The 20,945-nt window shown below is 47.9% G+C and overlaps 1 protein-coding gene across 1 annotated transcript in view; it reads left to right on the forward strand.

The window, feature by feature from the left end:
• BAIAP2L1 (BAR/IMD domain containing adaptor protein 2 like 1) overlaps positions 1-20,945 on the forward strand; it is a 64,565-nt gene that overhangs the window by 25,917 nt on the left and 17,703 nt on the right. Inside the window, exons 4-7 of the mRNA XM_090288608.1 lie at positions 17,038-17,099; positions 17,197-17,268; positions 18,000-18,137; positions 18,773-18,925. Of these exons, the coding sequence (XP_090144734.1) occupies positions 17,038-17,099; positions 17,197-17,268; positions 18,000-18,137; positions 18,773-18,925 (425 nt within the window). The remainder of the gene's footprint in view (positions 1-17,037; positions 17,100-17,196; positions 17,269-17,999; positions 18,138-18,772; positions 18,926-20,945) is intronic.

Raw genomic sequence — 20,945 nt, forward strand, 5'->3', positions numbered from 1 at the left:
ACACATAACGTATTTCCTTTTAAACAGATTTTTGCATGAAACTTCTCTTGAATTCTGATACTTTTGTACCTTGGGAGACAGGTAATGAAAATACGCCCTGAGTAAAATATTTACTTAATTCCTAGAAGTTTGTAGAGAAGATTCAGCTTGGAGAACAGCCAAACACATTGTACATTGTGAACGTTAATCGAGGTGGCAAAGCTGAGCATTTGCCTCCTCTCACTTGGGGGTGGGTGTTTGCTCAGAGCTGGAGGAGAGCGTCACTTAGGCTCTTCCTTTGCGTCTGCCCTGGTCAGCCTCCTGGAGGAAGACCGGGCTGCGGGCGGCGGCAGCACCTTGTCAGGTTTCTAGCCCTGGGTCGTTACCTTTAGGTACCCAGCTTTCTGCATCAGCGCACCAGTGATGTGTGAATAACTTAAGACATTTTTTTACCCAAAAGTAACAAAATACCCAGCTAATAGGGGTTTGAGCAGTAATGATGTTTTCAGTATCCCACACAATGAGGCTGTTGTTAATCAACAGCTTTCTTGAGATAATTAACATACAATTCACCTGTTTAAGGCGTACAGGTCAGTGATTTTTGTTATAGTTACAAGACTTAAATTACCACCGAAATCAACTTTAAACTATTTTCATCATCCCCGAAAGAAAACCCCTTTTGTCTCTAGACTTGGTTATGCTGGACAACCAAATGGAATCATACAATATGTGATCTTTTCCGACTGGCTTCTTCCACTTAGTATAATGGTTTCCAGGGTTCGCTCCTGCTGTGGCATGTATCAGTTCCTTCTGCTTATGGGCGGGGAATACTCCGTTGTATAGATACACCACATTGGGTTTACCTGTTTATCAGTTGATGGAAAGTTGGGTTGTTTGCCCCTTTAGCCATTAAACAGAATGCTGCTATCAACATTCCTGTACAGATTTTGCTGGCTCATGCGGTAACTAAATTTAACCTTTTGAGGAACTGCCCGACTTTTTCAAAATGAGCACACCGCTGTACATTCCCACGACAGTGTGAGGGCCCGAGTCCTCTACGTCCTTGTCGTCCCTTGCTGTCGTCTGCCTCTTTCATGACGGCTGTCTCCGTGAGTGTGAAGTAATACCTCGTTTGGGCTTCGGTTTACGTTCCCCAGTGACTGATGGTCTTGAGCATCTTTTCACGTCCTTACTGGCCATTGCACATCTTCTTTAGAGAAATGTCTGTTTAAATCCTTTGCCCATTTTTTATTGGGTTGTCTTTTTGTTATTGAATTTGCAAGTTAATAAAGTTTTGTTTTTATGTTTTGATTCCTTTTGTCATTTATACAGTAGTTCCATTCTTGGACGTTCTCAAAGGTCTAATTCTTCTAATGCTGTCTGTTAATAGCGCCTCTTACTCTCATGCTTGAAGGACTCTTCCTGCCAGACTTTTACTGTCACCTTACTGGGTTTTCCATGCTGGGGTCACCTGTGGAGGTGTTAAAAGTTTTGCCATCAGAAGTTACCAAGAAATGAAAAGGAGAAATGCCAGCCAATGGTGGGGCTTCTTTGATTAAATACTATAGTTTTCTTCTTAGGAAACACAAATTATTGATGTAATATGACCTGTCGTTTGATAAAATGCTTGTAAATTACTTAGTATTTGCAAAGCAATAGAAATGCCCCCTTTATTTTCTGTTTTATCCATATGAACAAAGATATTCCACAAGATTTTTAAGGGAAGTGGCTCAGACTTTATGAAAAATAATGTAAATATCCAAAATTTATAAGTCATTCTAATTACCTAAAAGTTAAGAAATAATGGAAGATTTTAATTTTCTATAAACCTTCCAGATACATGTGCTTCAAAAAAAGTCATTTTCTGATCATTTCCTCTTGAAAATAAAAGGTCCTTTAAGAGTAATGCCTATTCTGTTTTATAGAGAAAATTCAGAAAATGTATCATTGCTTTTTTTCAACTATAATTGGAAGTGAGAGGAAAAAATATTAATGATTCAAGAGAAATACCAAATTGTAGTCAGTTTTACGCTGAATGCCCTCAGCCACTTGAAGGCCACAAGAACGGGCACACAGTTTGAAGTCCTGCAGATGCGTTCGGCGGAAGCGTCCCCTTTTATGAGTTGCGCCTTAACTGCAGGGGTGCACACGCTTGAGCAGGGAGCGGGCCAGCACCTGTTTGCATATAAAGCGTGGTGCCTGGAGCGTGGCTATTTGTCCGTGTGCTGTCTACAGCTGCACTCAGACTGCAGCGGCAGGGCTGGGTGGTCGCAGAGAGGTCCGGTCCCGAGACCTGAGCCGTTCCAGACCCGGCCCTGCAAAGCCCCTTACCGCGGCGGCAGGAGACCTACGTTTAGTGTCACACAGTTACTTAAATGTGAGAACGGAGGGACCTTGTGAGGGATTTGATACCCTTTTTTTCCATGAAAAAGCAGTTCCTTACCACCGGCTCTCAAGTGCGTGTGTTCCGTATACGTGAACAGCGGATCCTAACAGCCGCAGCGGTGCAAGAAGCCCAGAAGCATAACCACTTCGCCTTGTTGAGAGCAATGAACAAACAGCAAAAAGCCAAAAACCAGAGGTCTGTAGTTAGGATTTGGCAGGAAAAATATTTTAATCCACTGTGTTTAATAAATAAGTTGTATGAATAATAATTCCTGTGATTCAGATTGTCAGCGTGTGTGCCTGTAGTTACACACATAAATCTTTATCACATGGACACGGTTCAACTCAAGGAACTGGACTCATTTAAAACAGGAAACTGAAATTTGTGCAAAACTTCCAGTTTTGTCCCTAAATCCAACAACATTTATTTTTGAAAACTTAGAAAATATTGAAAAGTTGAAAAGGAAAAACACATGGTTGGGGGGAAATGTTTGGGCAAAATATATTTAAAAGAAACTTAGGACCTGTTTTAATATCTTTAAAGCGTAGAAAAATCAAGCTTGTTCTCACTTATTTCTCAAGGAATAGCAGGTGACTTTCTTTGGGGAGTTGACGATTTGCTTTGAGATCTTTGCAGCTCACCACCACGTACATGTGGGCTCTTATTTTGTTCCCGATGAGTCTGCTGTTCCATTATTTCAAGTTACTTATTGAATTGTTTGGGCCAGAACAGAAGATTTTCATCCCCTCACCCCCAGGGAACATAGAAAAACATAGATTTTCCTTTGTTACTGATAGAATGTTTATAGGTTATGCAATTTAAAAATATATTTATTAGTTTTGCCTTATTGATACTCAAAATTCAACTTAACAGTCTTGAAAATAAGAGCAGGAAAAAAATTGAAATATTTTAAAAGAAGTTTTGTGAATTCACAAAAATACTACAAATATATTCCTAAGGTCTAGATAAAATAAAGGAATTCCTACCAGAGTGGATGGGAGAGCTAAGTTGGGCCAAAGCAGTTATTGTTGACCAAAACCACTGATCTTTTAGTTGCAAGTCTGACTCACTTTAAAGTGATTAAAATCCATTCCACAAAAAGAGAAATCAATAGGGAATTTATTTTACCTGCTATGGGCACCTTACAGATATTGACTCCTGTACTCGTCATCGTAGCCCTCGGAGGCACCCGCTGTGATTTCCACTTTACAGATGAGGGGACGGGCTCAGAGTCAGTGGCTGCTGAGGCCACCCAGCCGGTTAATGGCTAGTTCATTCGATCCAGGCAGCGTGCCAGCTGTGTGGCCTATTATTGCCGGTTTAATTGTCTGTATGTCAAAAAGAGGTGCTCTTTCTGACGTACTTTATTTTCAGGCAGTCGGGATAATCCTGCCCGTTGCGGCTTTGCAGATAAAAGATGGTGTTAAATGGCGGGCTAGCGTACAGTCTGAAACTGACTCAACGCGGGTAAATGTACTTTGTGTTTCCTTCACACGCAGCCAGGGGTTGTTACCAGGAAGGCGTTCCTTCTCTCAGGTTTGAAGAAACTAAATGTGGAAATGATGTACTATAATTAGTTTTTACAAAACTACAGGGGTAAAAGCTAAGTTGTCAAATCAGGACCAGTCAGTTTAACATTTAATGCTCCTGATTGCATAACGGCACATCCCAGGTGTAACCTGCTGCCTCGTTGCCTGTTTTCCATTGCACTTTATTGAACTTGCCCATTCTCTTAACTCTTTGAATGTATTTATTTATTTGTTGTACTCTCACCTGAGGGCATGCTTACTGATTTTAAAGAGAGGGGAAAGGTGGGGGAGAGAGAGGGAGAGAAACATCAATTGGTTGTCTCTCGCACATGCCTGAACTGGGGACCGAACCTGAGACCTAGGCACATGCCTTGACCAGAAACCAAACCCAGACCTTCTGCTGCACCCAGCTGAGCCATACCAGCCAGGGCTTAACTCTTTGAATTTTGAAGCGTGTGAAGAACAAATTATCTTGTTAAACCAAATTTTCACAATTATTGGCCTTTTTCCTCTTGGAGGATATGGTGTGTTGTATCGACTCAAGATGGGGAGAAGGCAGGCGTCCCTGGTCTCATGCCCTCAGCCACAGCAGGAGCAGCGGCCAGGGGCTTCACCACATGCCGAGAAAGAGGGGCTCCGGTGAGCTACCAGGCAGCTGCAGAGCGGTGTGGCCTCTGTGCCAGGCTGAGGAAGGAGGACAACTGAGTAAACGGGAGAGGGGCGCTCCAAAGACAGGTGTAGCTGGAGTCCTGAGGTGGTGGTGAGGCCTGGCTTCACATGTGTTCCCAAGCGTGTGGCGAGGTCACAGGGGAGGGTGACAGCCTTGCTTGGGGTTAGGTAGGCTCCCTGTCAGTGCAGGTGAAGTTCGGGAAGTTGGTGGATGAATGCACCTGCTCTTTCTGGTAGCACTATTAAAGTAAATATGCCAAGAAGCACATGAAAAGATGCTCAGCGTCATCAGCCATTAAGGAAATGCGACTGTGACCACAGGGAGATACCACTTCCACCCAGCAGTGACTATAATTTAAAAGACAGACAATAACCCTGGCTGCTGTGGCTCAGTGGATTGAGCGTCAGCCTATGAGCCAAGGGTCGCTGGTTCAATTCCCAGTCAGGGCACATGACTAGGTTGCACGTCAGGTCCCCAGTTGGGACACGTGTGAGAGGCACCACACAGTGATGTTTCTCTCCCTCTCTTTCTCCTTTCCCCTCTCTAAAAACAAATAAATAATAGTAAAAAAAAAAAACAGACCGACATTAACAAGTGCTGACACGAGGGAGAGACTGGAAGCCTCCCACACTGCTGGGAGGGGTGTCAAATGGAGCAGCTGCGTTGGAAGAGAACCTGCTAGTAGGCACCATGTGGCCCAGAAATGTCTTTTCTTAGAAACTATTCAAGAGACACGACATACATGCCCACACAGAATCTTAGCACGATGCACCACAGCCGAAAGGTGGCGACCACCCACGTGTCCAGCAGCTGAAGAATGGAAGCCACAGTATATGCACACCTGGGAATATTATTCAGCAGTAGAGAAATGACGTACTGATACACTCTACGGCCTGCTCAGTGAAGGAAGCCAGTTCCAAAGGCCACAGACTGTATGATCCCGTTGATACAACACGTCCCCGGTCACCAAACCCTTAAGAGACAGGAGGCAGAGCCGACTGCTTAGTGGGTACAGGTTTTCCTTCCCAGGTCGCGGAAGGTTTCTGAGCCGGACTAGGTGTCACTGTTGGTAGGTGGCGTGATGTGTGTTCTGCCCCACATACAAAGAGGAAGAAGCAGCAGCCATGGAAAACCTAAGCGCGCCACTTCTGAGAAGCTCCCAGCACGGGGGCTCTCACGTTAATCACACGACAGGCAGTAGAGGTTGTGGCGATTCGGAAGGCCGGCGGCAGGCGTCTCTCAGCCCCTAGAAAGCGCGGGCAGAGCAGCAGCAGCGTGAGCCATGACCGTACTCTCCTCCGCCTCTCACCAGAGGAGACGTCCGGAAACCTGGATCGGAACCCAGCTGGTCAGAAGTCTCTGGGACAGTTTGCTCCGTGCGGTGTTGACAGCATGTCCCACACGTGCTGCCTCGGAACCTCAGCATAACCGTGGCGCGGTGTCGTTGGGCCTGGCGCAGGATGAATAATGCAGGAAGTGGGTCTGGTGGGCATTCCTGGAAATAGAGAGTTCAGGAATCTGAGGCGGGGTGGAGGGGTGATCCTTGAGCGGTGTCTGTTGTAGGGACGTTCCGGAGGGGGAGGTGGCAGCAGTTACACCAGATGTGCCATTCCTGGCCCTCAGCGGAACTTTCAGCAAGGCCGGGGGGTGGTGAGGAGACATGCTCTAGGGTGCGCTGGGACATGTGTTGCTCAGCTGAGTGTCTCTGATGAGGGTCGTGGGCGCTTCCATTCTGTAGGCTCTCTGAAACCATGGCCGTCATTTACAGCGGCAGTAAACTTGGTCCCCACCTTCGAGACACCTGCGACATAGTAAGGGACGTTATGAGAACAGGTACATGTGTAGCTTTACCACAGGACCAAGTGCAAGGTCAAAGGCCACAGGCTTTCACGGCAGGAGCTGACCACGCCCGCCGGGAGGGAAGCTGAGTGTCGGGGGAGGCCAGGTGCCATCATCTCCCGGGGTCCGCGCTGCAGGCGGAAAGGATGGTGGCTGCTGGGGGGGAGCAGATAAAGAGGATGGGACATTCTGGTTTGCCCGAGAGTCAGGACTCTCAGAGAGGGTCGTGGGAGAGCACGAGCGCGAATTAAAGCCAGCGCCTCGTTGTCGTGAGTGCTGGGCTGCGGGTTCTGTTCGCATGTCTCACTTCAAGTAAGAATTTGTATTATTAGGACTGGAAGGTTGTGCGTTATTAAAAGATGACTATTTTAGGAGCACGGCTCATACATAACATAAAAATTATAAGGTGACTGAAGAGACAGATTACGTGAGAAGCTCTTTACAGCTGCAGCTGGGCTCCCAGAGTCCGGAATAAGCCCATTCCTGTAACTCGTGAGTGCGGTGAAGCTGGATTAAATATTTTTATCTCAGCTCACTTTTATTCTTCACCTAATCCCGCCCACCGTCCCATTTCATATATGTATTTTAAAATAACTTATGGGTCCTTTAAGAAGTTTAGAACTATACTTTCATTTTATAATGAGTATGAAAACATACTTTGAAGGTTCTTTTTTAAATTAGCTTAATTAAAAAAAGAAAAAACCTAATAAGCAATTTTTATCTCTTATTTTAAAATTGTACATAATTAAAACCTATGGCGATATAAAATTTTTTGTGCACTGCTTTTTTAAATTTAGCATTCCATACGTATTTCTTTGAATTCATGACTAATTCATTTACTCATCATTTTTGATAGGTGCCTACATTTCCCTTCTTTAAACTTTCCTCTGTTGGTACCGAGGTGGAGTCCCTGTTCTGGTGAAGAGGGTGAGCACTGCGGTATCGGGATGAATACAGGGTTGTTTCTTACTGGTTTTTTTGAAAAAATGTTTCTTAACGGGCATGGTATTCAGTAATCAAGGGATTATAGTAGCTTTTCTTGCCTCATTTAAATTACACTGCTCGTTCCAATGAGCATCTTCTCTCTGGGAGGCATTGTTCTAGTCACTGGGGATAAATCAAAACATCAGAGTCCCTGCTCTATAAGGTGTGGAGCGGGGCCTGTGGAGGTAGAGCGGTCAGGAACATGCCCTCGGGAGGGAGCCGTGTCTGGGGCAGACCGTGCAAAGGCCCTGAGGCCGTGTCAGCTTGGGACATGGTGGGAGCCAGTCTGGTTGAGGTGCGGTTCAGAATGGAAGAGTGGGAGGAAGAGAGCGGCCTCGAGGCTGGAACAGGTCTGGTAGGCTCCATGGGTCCTGGTAAGAATGTTGCCGGAGGTGGGGGTAGTGAGCCTCTGATGGTTTTGAACTCAGGAATGTTGCGGTTTGACTTCCGTCTTACAGGGTTCTGCCTGCTCCTGGGGGAAACGGAGGCTGGTTGGGAGGCGGCTGCTCCAGTCCAGGTGGGAAGGAAGGATGGTTGGCCTGGGACGGGCGGGAGAGGCAGCGGGGCTGGCTGTGCCTTGAGGTCACGAGTGGCGGAGGGCTGCGGTGTTGGTGGTTAGGCCCTACTTCGGTGTGTTAGCCTCGGGACACCTGTCAGACCGAGTGGGAACGCTGGCCCGGCGGCTGGAAGTGTGCGTCTGAGGCTCACTATGTGGCTGTGTCGTCCTGTGTCCCTGTGAACAAGACGGGCCCTGTGTCGCGTGCCCAGTGACATTGACACTTCACTCCCTGTGCCCCGTGGCTTCCCTCAGCCCCAAACCAACAATTACTGAGGGTCACAGCATGCCTGATGCTTCACTTCTGTGTGCTCATGGGCTGTTTATTTACAGAACCATGTTACAGGTGTGCGTGAGAGGCAGGGTGGAAAGGGGGCCGGGACCCGGCTTCCCCACCCTGCCCGTCGCATGTCAGCCCAGCAGCCCCGTCCTTTTCCTTGCGCCCCTTCTCCAGAGTGCGTTGTCTGTATGGCAGGCCGGAGTCGGGGGGGGGGGGGGGGGTTCCCCTGCTGTTTGTAATGGATAAACATCTTCTTATGCCTCTTTAGTTCCTTCGGTGTGCTAGTGTTTCATCAGGTTCATGCAGCCAGACCGCCACTGAGCGCTGTGTTTGACTTGGAGTTAGTTGCTCTCCTTGTGTCATTGGGCCGTGACAGGTGGGCCACAGGGGGCTGGTCTTCGTGGGTCTGCTGAGTTGGGGAATCAGCCCCACCGCTTTGGGTTCACTTCCTGCCTGACCCAAACCCTGAGCTGAAACGGCTTAGTGACCAGGCGAGCCCTCAGCCCCAGCAGTCGTGCCTCCGTGGCGCTGCCCAGCCCCCGAGGCAGCCTGTTCCATTTGCAAGCAGCGCTAATAACTGCTGTGTTCTGGCCGGCGGCGTGGAGTAGACGTTCCTTCCCTGTAGCTCACAGCTGCTGGGCGTCCTTCCGTCCTCGGTGCCCAGTAGAGAAAACCTCATGCCTCCTTTGCAAGATTTCTCCTCATACGTGTGAGCGAGGGTGCAGAGCAGGCGGAAGTGCAGGCTCAGGGTCAGACAGGAGTTCAAATCCTGGCCCCCCCCCCCCCCCCCGCCTTTACTGTGTTACCTGGGGCAGACCCACCCCCCGGGCTCTCAGAGCCGTGGTTTCCCCCTCTGCGCGTGGAGGGTGGGGCGGTCCTGCCTGGTAGGCGGTGGGGGCCGCCTGAGGCCGTCTCTGTGAGGCAGTTGGCACAGCGCTGGGCACAGGGGAAGGGCTCTTGCTGCCCCGGCGGGTCCTGCAGTGGGTGCTGGGCTCGCCTTCCCCCCGAGCTGCGGTGGTGCAGGTTCTTCTCTCTGTCCTGTGTTTCGGCCGGCCGTGTGCAGTAGGCAATTTAATAGCACGGGCACTAAATTGTGTGGCAGCCCCTCAAGTTCACATCCTAATGAGACCACCCAGGATGTGCACGCAGCGTGTGGTTCTAGATCAAAGGAAAACAGGGCTTTCTGCATGGATGTTGGGACCTGTAGCCCTGATTTAGTTTGTGTTTTTAAACTTATTCAGTTAAAAGTGATTGCTTTAAAACAGGACAGCTCAGTTCTCGTGAAGAAATTCTTCACCTAAAATGTGGAAGATGGCTTTCCTCAGAGATGCGGAGCTGACAGTGCCCCTTAGCGCCCCTCTGCCTGTGCACTCTCTGCACCCTTGTGATTTGGGGTCCTGGTCTGACATGGCCGAAGAACTTTTAAAGCTTTCTGATGCAGTGTTTTTTAAGCTTGAATGGAAATGCGTGTAGTTCATTGGTGATACCATAAGGAATAAGTAGCTGTCAGTTTCATTTATTATTGATACTACCCCTGCTTTCATTTTCGTTAGTATCAAAATGGTTGTGGTTTAGCCTTTGTCTACTAATCAGTGAAAAACGAAGATGAATAATTGATGTTTGTACCTCATTTGATACAATAGCTTGTAGAAAACTTTTAATCTTTTAATGCTGTGTTTTACATTCAGTTGTAAATAAAACAACCACTTGTAATCTGTATATGGATGTAGAATTGATCAATTATTTCTGTGTGATATATAATTGATAAACTTGAATAAATTGACATTGTCTTTTTAGCTAAAATAAGAACGTACATTAAAATCCTACTCGGGAAATAATTCTCTGCTGCAAATCCTGTGCTGCATCTAACTGGGCGGCACCGTGTACAGCAGGCAGGCGAGAGTAGCTCTCTAGCGCCAGAAATGCCACGGTGAGGAACGCTGTTTGCTCCCTGAGTCAGTTTACCGCTCTGAGCTACAGGATGGTCACCCAAGCCCTTGACCTCATACCAAGTTATTATTTTCAGGGACACCTCGCCAAGGTGGTCGCCGCGGGTGCGGAAAGACGGCTCTCTGACACCTGAGCCTGCGTGAGCGCTCCACCTCGCTGAAAAGCCTTCACTTAGAAATACCGAGAGTGTTGTATTTTAGTGCATTTCTTACGTACAAGTTAAGAATTCATGTGTCAGTCGTACAGGGTTTACTGGTTTCCATTTATTCTTCCTTCAAACCTGAAGTCGTCTCCTTTCTTTAAAAAAAAGGTTTCCTCTTGTACCTCCAGCGACCTTCTTCTGTCCCTTTCCTTTTAGTGCCAGACTCCCTAAGTAAAGGGTTCCTGCGAGCTCTCTCCTTCCTGCATCGCCTCTCCTTCCCTCCCCACTTTTTACCGGGAGTCAGGAAGCAGAAATGAACCAGCGCTGAGTGTTTGGTGCGTGTCCTGCCCGTGGTGCATGTTTCTTGTTGGGACACCTTGGGTTGCCAGGTGTCTAGCATGAACCAGCGTAGCCCAGTGCCGGAGCTTCTTGTTTGGCAAAATGAAAATTTTCTAAACAAAAATGTCCCTCATTTTTTAAAAATTACCTTGTTTGTAGCTCCGGAGCCTCTGAGACCGGACCTCTGTGTTCCTAAACCTTGGTTAAGTAAGAGCTGCCAGGAATTGGCTCCTGAAGCCCCTGAGGAGGGAAGCAGCTCCGTGCAGGTGCCGGTCCTGCCCGCGAGGCTCGCTCTGCAGGGGCTCGGGGTCACGCGGGCAGACCGTGGGCCCTCACTCCAGGGTGCCTCACAGAAGCCTCTCTGCCTCTGGACATGGGGGTCCGAGGAGGGAGGAAAGGATGGCACAGTGGCGGCTAGGCATTCAGGTTCAACGGAGGTGGTTTTTCCTGTAGGAATGTCTGTAATGAATACACTACAGAGATATAGAAATATAGAAACATGCTATAGAAATAAGATGCAGGACTGCTGACGTCACCGTCCGGCGGGCCAGGGTTTGCTGGAGGTCTCTTCTCTCTGTCTCTGTGCCGTGTGTGCCTTCTCACAGCAGGTGCCCTTTCATTCTTGCGAGCAGTGTGTTCATTTACTGACCACACTTTCAAGGCCTCTTGTGTGCCAGACAGGCCCGAGTGGCGCGCAGGTCGCTGAGAATCAGATCAAGTTCTTGTCCACATGGAGCTTCCAGAAAACTCCAGGCCCTGCGTGTGCTTTCCCCACTGGAGGGCACTGGTTCCTGGTGACGGCTAGTTTCAGGCGGCTGCCGTGATGTTTGTTTTTTGTTGGTAATCAGTCAGACTTTAATTAATAGACTATTTTAGAGCAGTCACAGCTGATCTTACTTGGTTCCCACACACTCCTTTCGTCCCACTCCCGCTTCCCATTTTGAGTATCGCGCACTGGTGGGTACATTTGCTGCAAGCGAGGAGCCAATACTGACGCACGTTCTCGTCCAGTGTCCGTAGTGGCATTAGGGTTACTCTTCCTGTTCTGAGTTTTGACACATGTTCAGTGACATACATCTGCCATTATGATGCCCACTTCCCACCTGCCCCACACACCCTTGGCAACTGCCGACCTCTCGACTGTGTCCAGTCTCACCTTTTCCAGAACGTCACTTAGTTGGACTTGCATAGCATGTAGCGTAGCCTTTTTGGACTGGCTTCACCCACTGAGCACTGCGCACCCAAGCTTCCTCCCTGCCTTCTGTGGCTTCCTCGTGTGCCTCCTTGTTCATCCCTGAGGAGTACCAGGTGTGCCGGGGCACCACAGGGTGGTTTTCCATTCACCTGGGTTGCTTCCAGTTTGGGGCAGTATGGATAAAGCTGTTATACAGGTTTTTCTGTGGACATAGATTTCGGGTGTTTTAGGTGACGGTTAGACTGTTCACCTTTGTATAAACAAACTGCCAAACTGTCTTGCGAAGTGGCTGTACCATTTTGGGTTCCCGTTCGCAGTGAACATGAGTCCCTACTGCTCCACATCCTCACCAGCACTTGGTGTTTCCTAGTTGCTGGGTTTTAGCCGTTGTGATAGGTGAGTAGTGGCATTTCATTGTTTTCATTTCCAGTTCTAGTGGCGTCTGATGTGGGACATCTTTCCATATGCTTATTTACCATCTGCACGTCTTCTTTGGTGAGTTATCTGTTCAGGGCTTTTGCTCTTCTTAATTGAGTTGTTTGGTTTCTTTTTCTTTTCTTCTTTTAAAGATTTTATTTATTTTATTTATTTACTTTACAGTGGGCGAAGGGAGGGAGAAAGAGAGGGACAGAACCAGCCATGTGCGAGAGACACATCGATCGTTGATCATTGATCATTTGCCTCTTGCACACCCCCAACTGGGGGTCTGGCCTGCAATCTAAGCATGTGCCCTGGCTGGGAAACAAACTGACAGCCTCTCGGTTCACAGGCCGATGCCTGATGCACTGAGCCACACCAGCTAGCGCAAGTTGTTTGGTTTCTTATTGTTGACTTTTAAGAGTCCTTTATATATTTTGGACCGGTCCTTTATTAGATATGTTGTAGACATTTTCTCCCAGTCTGTGACCTGTCTGCCGTACCGTATCTCACTCTGTTCTTCCGCTTTCAGCCCTTCCCATGTCCCTGTATTTAAGGTCTCCTGTAAGCAGAATAGGGCTGGGCGTTGCTGCTTTTTTAACCCTCACAATCTCCATCTTCTCATGGACTACATAGTCTGTTGACTTACATTTTTGCTTTCTACTTTCTGTTCTATGTTCATTTCTTCTCATCGTCTTTTTGAATTTTTTCCCCCATTAGCTTGGTAGTTATTTATTCTTTTAGGAACTACCCTGGCGATATCAACATGCGTCCTTTCTTGTCAACGTCAGATGTTAGTGGTACTGTACTTGACTTTTATTTCAGGCTGTGAAAAAGCTTTAGAACTCTAAACGTAATTCTATTATGTAACTCCTGTTTGTCCCACTGGTTTCCATAAGATGGGATACGCCATGACCGATGGCAGAATAATACACTCTCTGTGCAGGACACTGATTAGAACTGTGGTACTGTGGTTGGTTAAGCTGGACTTCGGGAGGCACGTTCAATGGTGTCACCTGTCACTTCCTTGGTGGTGTCCCTGCATGCGCATTGTCCACTGTACAGTGTCAACACGGGTCAGAGGAGAGCCCCCCCCCCCCCCAGGTGCATCAGGGGCTGAGTTTAAGTGGCCGCCAGGAGCTGTTCTTAGGTGCTGGCCAAGCCTTTCCAGTTTGGTCATGTGTTCATGACATGATCTGCCTCTCTGCCCAGTTCCAGGTCGGTGACTCTACTCCACACTTGTGTGTTTAACAGACCTATGTGTAGTTTGCTTTTACTTCCATTATGTTTTCTCCTCATCACATTTGGTATTTGGAAAATTGTCAGAAAAAGTATCTCCTTTTTCCAGTTACAGTTTCGGTCATTATTGCTTCATTCCATACAATATAACTGTCATTTTATTGTCTGATCCCACTTGAAGCAGCATGAAGGGAGTAGTGTGAGACGCAGCCAGTGCCCTCTGCTGTCTTGAAATAATAAGTGATCAAATGTAAATGAGAACAAATATTTATGCCTGAATGTTCAGCACCTGTTCTGTGCCGCTCAGACCCATTGGTGGTCTCCATTGGTGCTTCTAAATTTATACTGTGAATTGGTGAAGAATTAGCTAGTCGGAGGTATATTAATATTCCAATAACTAATTTGTATTTCAGATGACAACTTGCGTTTACACCAGTACTCTTGATTTCTGCTTCACTTTAAGTCCACGCTGCCTGTTATCTGAGTATATGCCTTTATACAGCGCTGTCCAAAATGTTGGACGTATTTGTTCGTAGTTCCTAAAATTAGCTGTTATTTGTATGAATTTTAGGGAAAAACTGATGGTAGACATTGACTTCTAATTACATCAAGTTCATTATTTTAAAAGGTATATATTTAAATTCCTTCACTATTGCAATTTTAGAATTTATTCATACTGAATCACGTTACTGTCCATACTATGACTTTCTTCTCAAAATGTTGACTTCAAAACCTAAAAAGAAAAAGGAAATGGTTGATTCAGTATATGCGGTGCTGTGATTTCTGGGACCAACATGTTACTTCCTGTTTGGGTGTGTGTTTAGTTCTGTTCCATTAGAATCTGGGCTGGACTTGCTCAACTCTGCCCTCTTTAAAGAAACAATTTTTTTTTCTTAAATGTAATTTATGTAGGTTACAGGGATAAAAGTAAACAAACATGCATGATACCATGTTTCAGACATCAAGTAACACATGGTATTTAAGAATAAACTTCTATAGATTAAACAAAGGCCGTTTTCATTTTCTGTTTCAAGATATACTTTTGGCAGCTTGCATAATCACAGTAAAGATGTTTTTAAATCCTTTTTATGACCAAGGACTCCGTGGCTCCTGCCATGAGGTTGGCATTTGAATTCCATGAGCTGTGAGGGACAAGAATAACAAGGGCAGGGTCAGGTGTTCCGTGCCTGCCCACACAGTGAATGGGCTTTTCATTGAGCCCTTTGAGCCTTTCCACCGAGCTGCCTGCCAGGAGAAACCGTGGGCAGGAGGGCTGCGAGTGCCCGGGGGGTGCGGGGGGCTGGGGCCTCAGGCCGGAGCGCTGAGTTCAGCCCTGCCCACAGGAGCACACCCTTCTGCCAACATGCTTCTCAGAGGGGCCACGTTATATACGGCGGTAGAAGTAAAGTTTGTGATAGCGTGAAAAAATGTGAGTGCCTTGATTCTAGCTGGAATCACTCTGATTTAAGCAAAGTTATTTTTAGACTTTTTTTTTTTAAGTAGATCTGACTTGCCAAGAATAGAATGCTTGATTTCCAAATAATCATCTCCAACCAGGAGTTATTTATGGTTTAAAAGAGATGAGGAAGTAACTTGGATTATTTCAATATCTGAAATGACTAAATAATATAAAGTGGCATTCATGTAATTACATTCTTGGTCATGTGAGGACTTCCTTTATGAATGTATAATTCTCTTTCACGTTGAGCTTTAGGAGAACTTCATTGTGCATAAATGAAGTCGGTACCATTAAGGATGTTGGCGGGTGTTCTGATAACTTGGCGTGGCAGAGCCATGAGTGCTCGGGAGGAGTCTGCCCTCGCACTCATACTTACTGCCCCACAGGCTGTTCTGTCAGGGCTTCCTAGGAGAACAGGACGCTCAGGCACTTCAGGTTACGTGCCTACAGCCTTATAAGGTTGTATCTTTACCGGAGACTTTCTGCCCCCACCCCCCGTGGTTATGCCGTGTGGTTTTAAGCAGCACTGTTCACAGTGGGCTTTGTGCTGAGGGGTTGGTTTATCTGGGACACCGCGGGGAGGGATATGGGGAGTGACATGTTATATTTGCATTTGGAAAGATCCCTGAGATCTCTGAGGAAGAAGGGCCAGAAAAGAACTGGGAGTCAAGAGAAATGATAAGAGCACAGAGGGGGAGGTAAGCTCCTTAGAGCTCCAACTAGTGGGTTTCAGTGTGCTGGAGGGGGTCTGACTGGGGAGACGCTTCCTGCACCTCCAGTGGGTCAGGTTATTGGAGGAGCATAGACTCTGTGTGTCATTCCCACGGGCCTTTTCTCCTGGGCAGGCAAGAGCTGGCACGTTTGTCACCCAAGGTAGCAGGGTGAGTAGGGAGCATAGGGAGCATGGACCCACCTAGACGTGGCCAGAGTGATGGCACCATCCACACCAGGGAGCGAGTCTGTGTTGTTAGTACCACACGGGCCTGGCTGGCTGGCTGGCTGGGATTAGAGAATGGGGCTGAGTCCACGTTAGACACATTGAATATGAAGTGCCTCATAGCACATCCAAGTGCCCATGTTCAGAAAGGAGTTGAATTTCTGAGTCTGAGGATGAGGGAAAGACTGGCTAGCCATTTGAAAGTCAGACGTCTTAAAATGTCTTGAGAACGGACATGGAGTCACTGTACGGAGGTGATAGCTGGAGTCATAGTCCAGGTGGTGTTCTTTTTCTCTTTCCCCATATCCTACTCCAGTCATAACTGTAATCCACCCTCACCTACAGCCTTTCATTTCCCCCAGAGAACCCCTTCTTACCTATCCACTAAACAGTGGGGTGACCCGCCCAGCACGTGTTATTGTTTGGGACGGTCTAGTGGTTGTCCCATTTGATCCTTTGGTTCTCCCAGTTCTTAGGTATCAGACCTGTTTGGTTCCTATAGATAAGTTGGCACAGAGAGGCTCTCATTCACTTCTATCAGAGTTTAGTAGCAGAGGTGTGCACACTGCTGTGGTCGTCTTGCTACTTCTTGGAGTGAGGCTCCTTTGTCCTGGAACATTCTCTTCTGGCATGTGAGATGCTTCCGAGAATTGGCGTAGTCCCAGGGGATACGAGGCAGAGTACTGTCCCTGCTGTGGTTTTCCATGATATTAATATTTTCTAGAATGATACAAAAACTAAAATGAGAAAAAGAAAATAATTCTTATCTTTTATGCCTGACAGATAATCAGATTACTCTAGGGCTTAGATTCTTTTTTAAGTCATTTGTTCCATAGTTAGTTATTATAAGGACCAACAGAATCTTTTGTACGACAATTTAAAAATTGAACCCCATAAATATATGAGTAAGTAGAGAAAGAGCATGTGAGTCTTAAGACAAAGCCGTTGTAGAAGGCGTCAGCTGTCGGCTGCACCCTCAGGTGTCCGCCCTCACCATGGGGACACGGTCAGTGTGGCTGAGCCTCGGGGCCTGGCGCTCACAGGCTCGGAGGGCAGTGGGGCACGTTACCCCCTTAACCCCCTTTATAAAAACCACACGACAGCTTTTCCCCTAATGCACCTGGTTTTCTTCTCAGGCCATGTTCTCATGGAGATTTCAAGTACCCACCAGAAACTTGATGAGAGTTTTAAAGAAAATGTATGTGAACTCTTTTTATATTTACAAGATGTATTTATTTTTAAGTTTTATTTTGCTTAGTCTCAAATCTGGTATGAATTGTTTCCTTTGTTAACAGTTCAAAACATTCCATAAAGAGATTATCCACGAGCTGGAGAAGAAGACAGAACTTGATGTAAAATACATGAATGTGAGTACGCGGTGGGGCCCCACCTCCATGGGTGGAGACAGGCGGGGAGCACAGGGCCGGGCTCTCCAGGAGGCTGCACCTGCCTGACCTCTGAGCCCGAGGTATGGGTGTCCGCAGGGGTGTGTACACGGATGCAAAGGGCTGGAGTGGGCTCATTGTTGCTAACATTTGGGATCTTCATTGTAAAGCATAGAGATCTACTGCAAGGAGTCACACTTTTTTTGGAAGGCGTTGTTCTCAAAAAGCGCACTTGCTGGTGACAGCTGTGTCGGTGCTGGTGCAGCTGGTGCTCTCAGAAGCCGGGGCTGTAGGCCGGCAGGTGCGCGTGGGAGAACACCATCCGGGGCTCCCAGGTCTGAGGGTCAGAGGCCGCTCCCGTGTGGGGCCCCCGGTGCTGTCAGTTCCGGCGGTTTTCTTCCTCCGCACGGAGGCTCTTCCCATTCCCCTGACTGCTGCCCAGAGAGCCCTTTCTTCTCGCCAAGACCCCCGTGTGGCCCTAAGCCATGCCCTGCGGGCACTGCTCTGCATGTCTCTGAGGAAGGCTGCAGGACCGCCTGGGACTGCTGGGGGTGGAGGGGTGACGCCAGGCACCCCACATCCACTGCCAGACTTTTATCCCCGAGGGCGTGCGGGACGGGGCAGTGGGCACTGCCTGCGGAAATGTTAGCGAAGCAGCTGCCTGAGGGTTGGTTTGGTGCTGCGGTGACTTAAGTGCAACCTTGACCTTGCAGGCCACTCTGAAAAGATACCAGACAGAACACAGGAGTAAATTAGATTCTTTGGAGAAATCTCAAGCCGAATTGAAGAAGCTCAGAAGGAAAAGTCAAGGAGGACGAAATACACTCAAATACGAACACAAAGAGATTGAGGTGAACTCTTCGGCACAACCTTGTTTTGTCGGTGGTGATTTGTACAGTCTGCGGGGATGTGCGTTTGCCGCAGGCGGCCCCCACGTTATCCGCTTAGTGCTGAGCTGCTGTTGAAGTGAAAAGTTAGCGTTGTGACTCAGGAGGAGCTGCGGTCATTTCCCAGGGTTAAGGAGAGTCAGTCAGCGGCCTCCTAAAATCACTGCATGTTTTCGTCACGGAGGGGAAGCATGGCTGTCCCCACTTTACGGAGCAGGGAATGGGGCTGAGGGGAAGGCTTGTGGTTCACACTTGGAACTGGGGTTTCCACTTGAACTTTCTCGTTCCAAAGCCCATGATTTTCCAGTGAAACACGATCTTACCCCTAGAGTATAAAGTAATATTTTATGCAGTGGCCCCTTGGAATGGAAGGCCTTTGGCAACTTCTCTCTGCATGAGGCAGGGCAGGGATCTTAATGAGACAGATGGTATCTGCCTGGGTCAGTTTTCAGCTTTGTTATGTTGTCTAATGCTTATCTTCATTTGGTAGTTGCTCCATTATCAAAATAAACCAGGTGTGAAGATGGCAGGAGATAGGTGTCAGGCTGTGTCACTCTTTGATTCCTCCTGTCGTAACTGTATAATTATTATTCTCCTAGTATGTAGAAACCATTACTTCTCGCCAGAATGAAATCCAGAAGTTCATTGCCGATGGCTGCAGAGAAGCTCTCCTGGAAGAGAAGAGGCGCTTCTGCTTCCTGGTTGACAAACACTGCAGCTTCTCAAACCACGTGCACTACTACCACTTACAGGTGGGCGCGCCTGCCGGTCGTGCTGGCGTACTCATTTTGTGTCCTGCTTCAGTGCTTCCCCTGCCGTACGTGCCCCGACCCCCGACATAAAGCAGCTGGCCCATCTTGTCAATAGGACTTCAGACTTTTAGAAATATAGAGAGAGTGCTCAGATGTCAGCTTATAATAGTTAATTAGTTTAGTAATGCATTCATATTTTAAATCTTCCATGAGAGAATGTTCAATCATTGAGAAATGGCACTTTTCCTTTTCTTACCTTGGAGTCAGCTCCCCTCAGGCTCTCAGTGGTGTCCCTTGGGCGTCAGTGTCTCTTCAGGGCCCCGGAGTGCGTCCCCACAGGGACTGCCCACAGGCCTCAGGTCCTCTCTGCCCGGATGTCCCAGGTGCTCGCCTTGAGGGTCGGGTGGGTGTGGAGACGGGGTCCAGGCCACAGGCCCCACTCAGAGCGTTGCGACCGCTGGTTGGAGCTGCTTTCAAGGCGGCGCCGCGCTCATCAGCGGGATCGCTTGGCTTCCCCGCGCATTCACATCCCCAGAAGTCGCTGCAAAACGTGCTACATCTCCTCCCTTCTTTTTTTTAAATTATGGATTCTTTTGGGCCTATGTAAGCACCCAAAAGCAGCACTGACTGACGTCAGTCATTTGTTGTTATTCACAGCAAAGTAACTTGGAGTCGGGTCTCAGCGTAGGAGCCTGAGTATAAGGCAGCTTCCTCTTTTTTTTCAGGTGAAAAAAAGGCCTTGCATGTATGCACATGTCACATGTTACATGTTCTATAAAGTTTTTGCAACTTAAGGAATATTCAAATCTAAATACCTAAGCTTTGAACGTGCTGCAGGAAAGAACTGCTGTCTTAGGTGACCCCTTCTGGCCATAGTGCTCAGTGCTCGTTTCAGCAGCGTCCATTTCCATGGTGAGGGTCCTACGGGGGCAGAGTCACAGGCTGGAGAGGGACAGAAGCCACCTTGAACCTCCCTTCCTCTGGCGACACCCTGCTAGTGACGGGGCCCTTCCAATGTCGTGCGGCAGCCTCGCCGATTTCTTGAGAGCTCTAGTTGACAGTCTTTCTTCACACTTAACCTGGGCTCTCAGTTAGGCTCTTTAGAGTGACATAAACCAAATCCTCTTCTTTCTATGCACAAGTCTCTTCGACTCTCTGAAAATCCCTTTGTACCTTCTCTTTCCCCAGCTATAGTGACCCAGTCCTTTCAGTGGCTCCTGGAGGAATCAGGACAAGCAATTGCTGTGTCAGGGTTACAGTCGGGACAGAGGTGCTTTGGGGGAGGTGCTTTGCCCTCTCTTAGGATTTCCATCAGCGCCTCAGCCCACCCCTGGTGCATCTAAGTAGAAACAGTGTGGTTGCTATGAAAAGAGCTTCAAGAAACATCCTCTGCTTCCCTTTTCCAATCAGATTGCTGCCCTGGAAAACAGGGTTCACCGAAAGGCTTTCAGGGAACCTCCAGTTGTAAGAAGGAGAGCCAGGCTTGTGGGAGCCTATGGGACTTACCTTTGTCGTTCTGCACCGCTTTGGTCTACAGCCCAGCTTCTCCGCAAAGCCAATAGTCTGCCAGCCCGGAGGACCACAGCGCTGCCTCAGCACGGCCTCCGACTCTGAGCAGCCCACCGCACTTGGCCGCTAGGCCCTCAGGCCTGTGGGCCAATCTGATTCGCTGCTCTAGCATGTAGACCCAACTCCCCTAGGCTCTGAGTCTGCTCCTGGTCCCGTCGCCTGTCATGGAGGTGCTTTTTGTGGGAGTGGAAAGGAGAAGGCGATGGTTGGCATGTCTTGGGCCACAGCGGAAACAGTGGCGATTAATACAGATTGCTCAACCCTTCCCTTTCAGTTTTTTAACTTTTTCTTAATCATTTACAGTCCTTGTATTTGGTCTCAAACTCTGTATTCACAAGGATGGGGAAGATCAGTTCTTCTAGAAGAGAAGCCTGCATCCTTCTCAGCCAGTAAGGCAGCAGATACTCATAGGGGCTGAAACGTCTCGCTGGGTTTAACGCACAGCTCCCGT

The sequence above is a fragment of the Furipterus horrens genome, unplaced genomic scaffold (genome assembly GCF_987537825.1).
Source record: "Furipterus horrens unplaced genomic scaffold, mFurHor1.1.pri manual_scaffold_10, whole genome shotgun sequence".
NCBI lineage: Eukaryota > Metazoa > Chordata > Mammalia > Chiroptera > Furipteridae > Furipterus > Furipterus horrens.